At 40.6% G+C, this 3,531-nt stretch overlaps 1 protein-coding gene across 1 annotated transcript; it reads right to left on the minus strand.

Annotated features, from left to right (window-relative positions):
* Positions 1-462: 462 nt before the first annotated feature.
* Positions 463-3,246, minus strand: LOC112150866. Its single transcript, XM_024279383.2, has 5 exons — positions 3,204-3,246; positions 1,565-1,701; positions 964-1,086; positions 729-768; positions 463-647 (listed from the first exon to the last, which is right to left on the minus strand). The coding sequence occupies exons 1-5, from the start codon at positions 3,244-3,246 to the stop codon at positions 463-465; spliced, it is 528 nt and encodes a 175-aa protein (XP_024135151.2).
* Between the last annotated feature and the right edge of the window lie 285 nt (positions 3,247-3,531).

Genomic DNA, 3,531 nt, shown 5'->3' on the forward strand with positions numbered 1-3,531 from the left:
TAAAAACAATTTTTCATTTTTCTCTCAATATCCTACAGAAACGGAGTGACATTTGTAGAGACTTGCTTATTTTTAAGGTTGTCCATGATGGCGTCTCCGAAACTGAGGTTCAGAGACTGTGGAGACTGGAATCCGTTGGTCTGGGATCTAGAAATGCTCTGAAACGTGGATCCACAGCCGATCTGTAGAACCTACAGTTCAAGCACAAAAACTGTTGAACAGAGATCTCTATCCTCCAACATCAGATCAATCGTCTGAACAGACTGAGAGAATCAATAGGAAGTGATTAGAAGAGAGAATCAATGAGAGGGGGTGATAATACGACACTTAAAACAACTACCTGCTTCCAAAAAATTAGAAGAATGATTGTTCCAAGGAGGATGATGATTCCAAAGACAATGCAAGGAATTCCCCATTTTGGAAAACCATCTGTCCAAACAGAAGAAAACAACCATAAACAGCCTACATACCCATAGATAAACTGTGCATGAACATTTTCACTTTACAGGTTTGCTCATTTTTGCTACCAGAAACATCAGATCCACTTGTAGGGACAGTTTGGCATTGTGGGAGTTCCCACATATCACTGACAAGAAACTCACCGTCTACTTGAGGGGAATCTTTGGTCATCAGATGAGTGCAGTTGACTGAAAGAGAGGAGAAAGGTCAAGATTTAGAAGATGAAATGATTTCAAGTTTGTGGAAGAATCTGATCCTGCAGCACTCACCTTTACAGGTAGCAGTCAGTTTTGAATGTATTCCGTCTTTCTATTTTTGAAATGCAAAGAGAGGTGAGGTTAGAGCTGAAAACTGCCATGACCTTTGACATTCCTGCAGAATGTTCGGTTGTTTCCTAACTCTAATAATTGATCTGGATTTACATGTTTTCTGTTGAAAATCTCTGGAAATGTCCCACGTCTGCTGCTGTTTTCTTCAAACTGTAAAACAAACTAAAGTCCTCACCTCAAACCTCTCCATGTTGTAGCGCAGGAAGTCTTCACAAACATAGAGGTCCACTGAATCGTTCTTTAAGGACTTTACCACACTTTCATTGTATTGCGAGGTTATGGCAACGATCACAATACCCTACAAGAAAAAAAAATGTTAACATTGTTAAAACAGAACACTTTTAGTCAAAGCAACAAAGCTATTCATATTCAGGGGTGCAACGATTCATTTGAACCACGATCTCATTCTCTTTGTAATTTGTGGTTGATAATATGATGCTGTATATAGAGGATGCTGGTTCATTTTGAACCACTGACCTAATTCACTGATCTAAAATAGATCCAGGTGATGATACAAACGTAACATTCTACCACACTGTATAGTCACGTCTGTAAAGTGTCTCCACACATTGGTTGTAATGATGGATTGATCATTTTTTGCTGAGTGTTGTCCACTGGTTGATTTTACATTTTAGCACAATAAACATAACATGTCTCAATCCAAATGGTATTTTTCAAGATCATTATTGATTTATTTCATTTTGAAATGATTTTTTAATCCTGTATTTAGTTGGGCTGCTACGATTAGGAGACTAATTGGAAAGAGTTTCACTTACATTCTTTTTCTCCCAGGAGGACTCGTACCCTGTGGAGCTGGGTTTACCAAAGATCTGGTACCTGATCGATCCATCGGTCTGCTCTGTGACGTTACACGTCAAACCCGGAAGCAGTGCACCATCCAGGTTTCGAAAGCCTGAAAAATTAACAGAAAACAAAGGGTTTATGGTATTTTGTGAAACCAGCAGGAAGGTGAAGATTTAATGGGAGGTAAAGAGACAGATTTTGTGAGATTATTTACATGTCAAACTGGTTTGAAAAGTTTTGTTAAAGCTATTTTTATTTTTATTTTTTTTATCCCTGACTGGGTCCCGGCTCCTCTTGGACAAAGACAGATTCACTTCCGCCACTTATTAGTAATAATAATAATAATTCAAAGATCATAGACCGCGGGAAGTGGGTTAGGCTCCAGCACCCCTGCAACCCCACAAGGGACAAAGCAGCTAAGAAGATTAATCATAGAGCAACATTTTAGGAATCAAAAACCACCGATTAAAAAAAAAATCAACAGTGAGCCTCGTGCATAAGTCCTGGTTGTGTGTTGACCGCAAACTGGTTTTATGTGGACGCTGCGCCACCTGATGGAGTATCAGGATATTACAGTTACTCTTGTAGTGCGAATCGCGGAGGATACTCTTCCACAACGTGATGCGGTCTTAATCAAATCACTTCACTTTAAAGGTGGCGTCAATGTGCGGTTTTCGTGGTGTCGGGTTTGGACAAATTTGGCGCAGCTGTCGGCCGAAGAAGAGAAACGGGAAGGGGCTTGCGATGGCATTCCTTCTGGCGTGCTGACAGTCGTTTGAGTTGTAGGAAAAGTTGCTCGGTGACGTTTACAGGCAATGATATATATTACTAATAATAATATATAATGTAATATGTATCAATGGTCACAGCCTATATAGTAACAAAAATAAAGAACCCTAAAAGAGATGATGTCTTGGTTCCCTTATTCCTTAAAGGGGCACTTTAGTACTATTTATTACCTAAAAATACTGCTGTCAACTGAGCCTTCTCTCAAATACGCCATGCGACTTTAATACAATCATTACGGAAGCAGCAAGAAAGGCTTTCATTTTATGTATTTTAAAATTGTAGTTTTTATCGCTTATGTAGGCCTACACAATTTCTACAGAGCAGTACTTCAAAATACCACATCCGATCTGGCTGAAACTTTGTGGGTAAGAGTACAAGAAAGGATAGGCTACTATAAGTGAGAAGTGAAATGGTTCTGTGGAATCTAGGGGGTACGCTTCACTCTTACTTTGAAAAGAAGCCTTTCTTGCTGCTATCGTAATGATTGTATTAAAGTCGGATGCCGTATTTCAGTGAAGGATCGCGTTGACTACAGTTTAACAAGAGAGTACTGGCTTGACACCTGTCTCAAACGTACTACTACGGTGGTATTTAAAGTACAACCACGCAACGATTCGAGGCTGCTTCGTTACACCAATAACACATCCGAACATCCTGTTGTGAAGTTAATAGAAAGAAATACCATGATATGCTCTGTTGCGCAGAGGGCCAGGAGTAGAAATGTAACGTGAATAAATGGAAAAGCGGTCACATTTATCAAGAGGATTTTTAAAATCATTTTTTGAGAAAGAGATTAAGTTTGAGGCTGTCAGGAAAACTTACCGGTGGTGATGATGAAGAGCATCTGAAGCAGAAGACGAGCCATGGTGTAAGCACTCAAACCTGCCCTGAACAGACAACTGAGACAGCGTGCGTGATCTAACCAGTAGTATAAACCTTCAGACCCGGAGACCGCCAACAACGCTCTCAGGACAGCATTTTCAGCCTTCTCGATCTTCCCCCACAGACTGTATGTCTTCCCCCCGCGTTCAGTCGCAGCCATAGGTCGCAGCCCAAGGACAGGGGCGGGGCTTAGGTTCGCGGATTGAATTGAATCATAGACTGTATAAGAATAACTGGACAGAGCAAGCCCCCCTACTTCCGTGTTCCA

The sequence above is a fragment of the Oryzias melastigma genome, linkage group LG4 (genome assembly GCF_002922805.2).
Source record: "Oryzias melastigma strain HK-1 linkage group LG4, ASM292280v2, whole genome shotgun sequence".
Taxonomy (NCBI): Eukaryota; Metazoa; Chordata; class Actinopteri; order Beloniformes; family Adrianichthyidae; genus Oryzias; species Oryzias melastigma.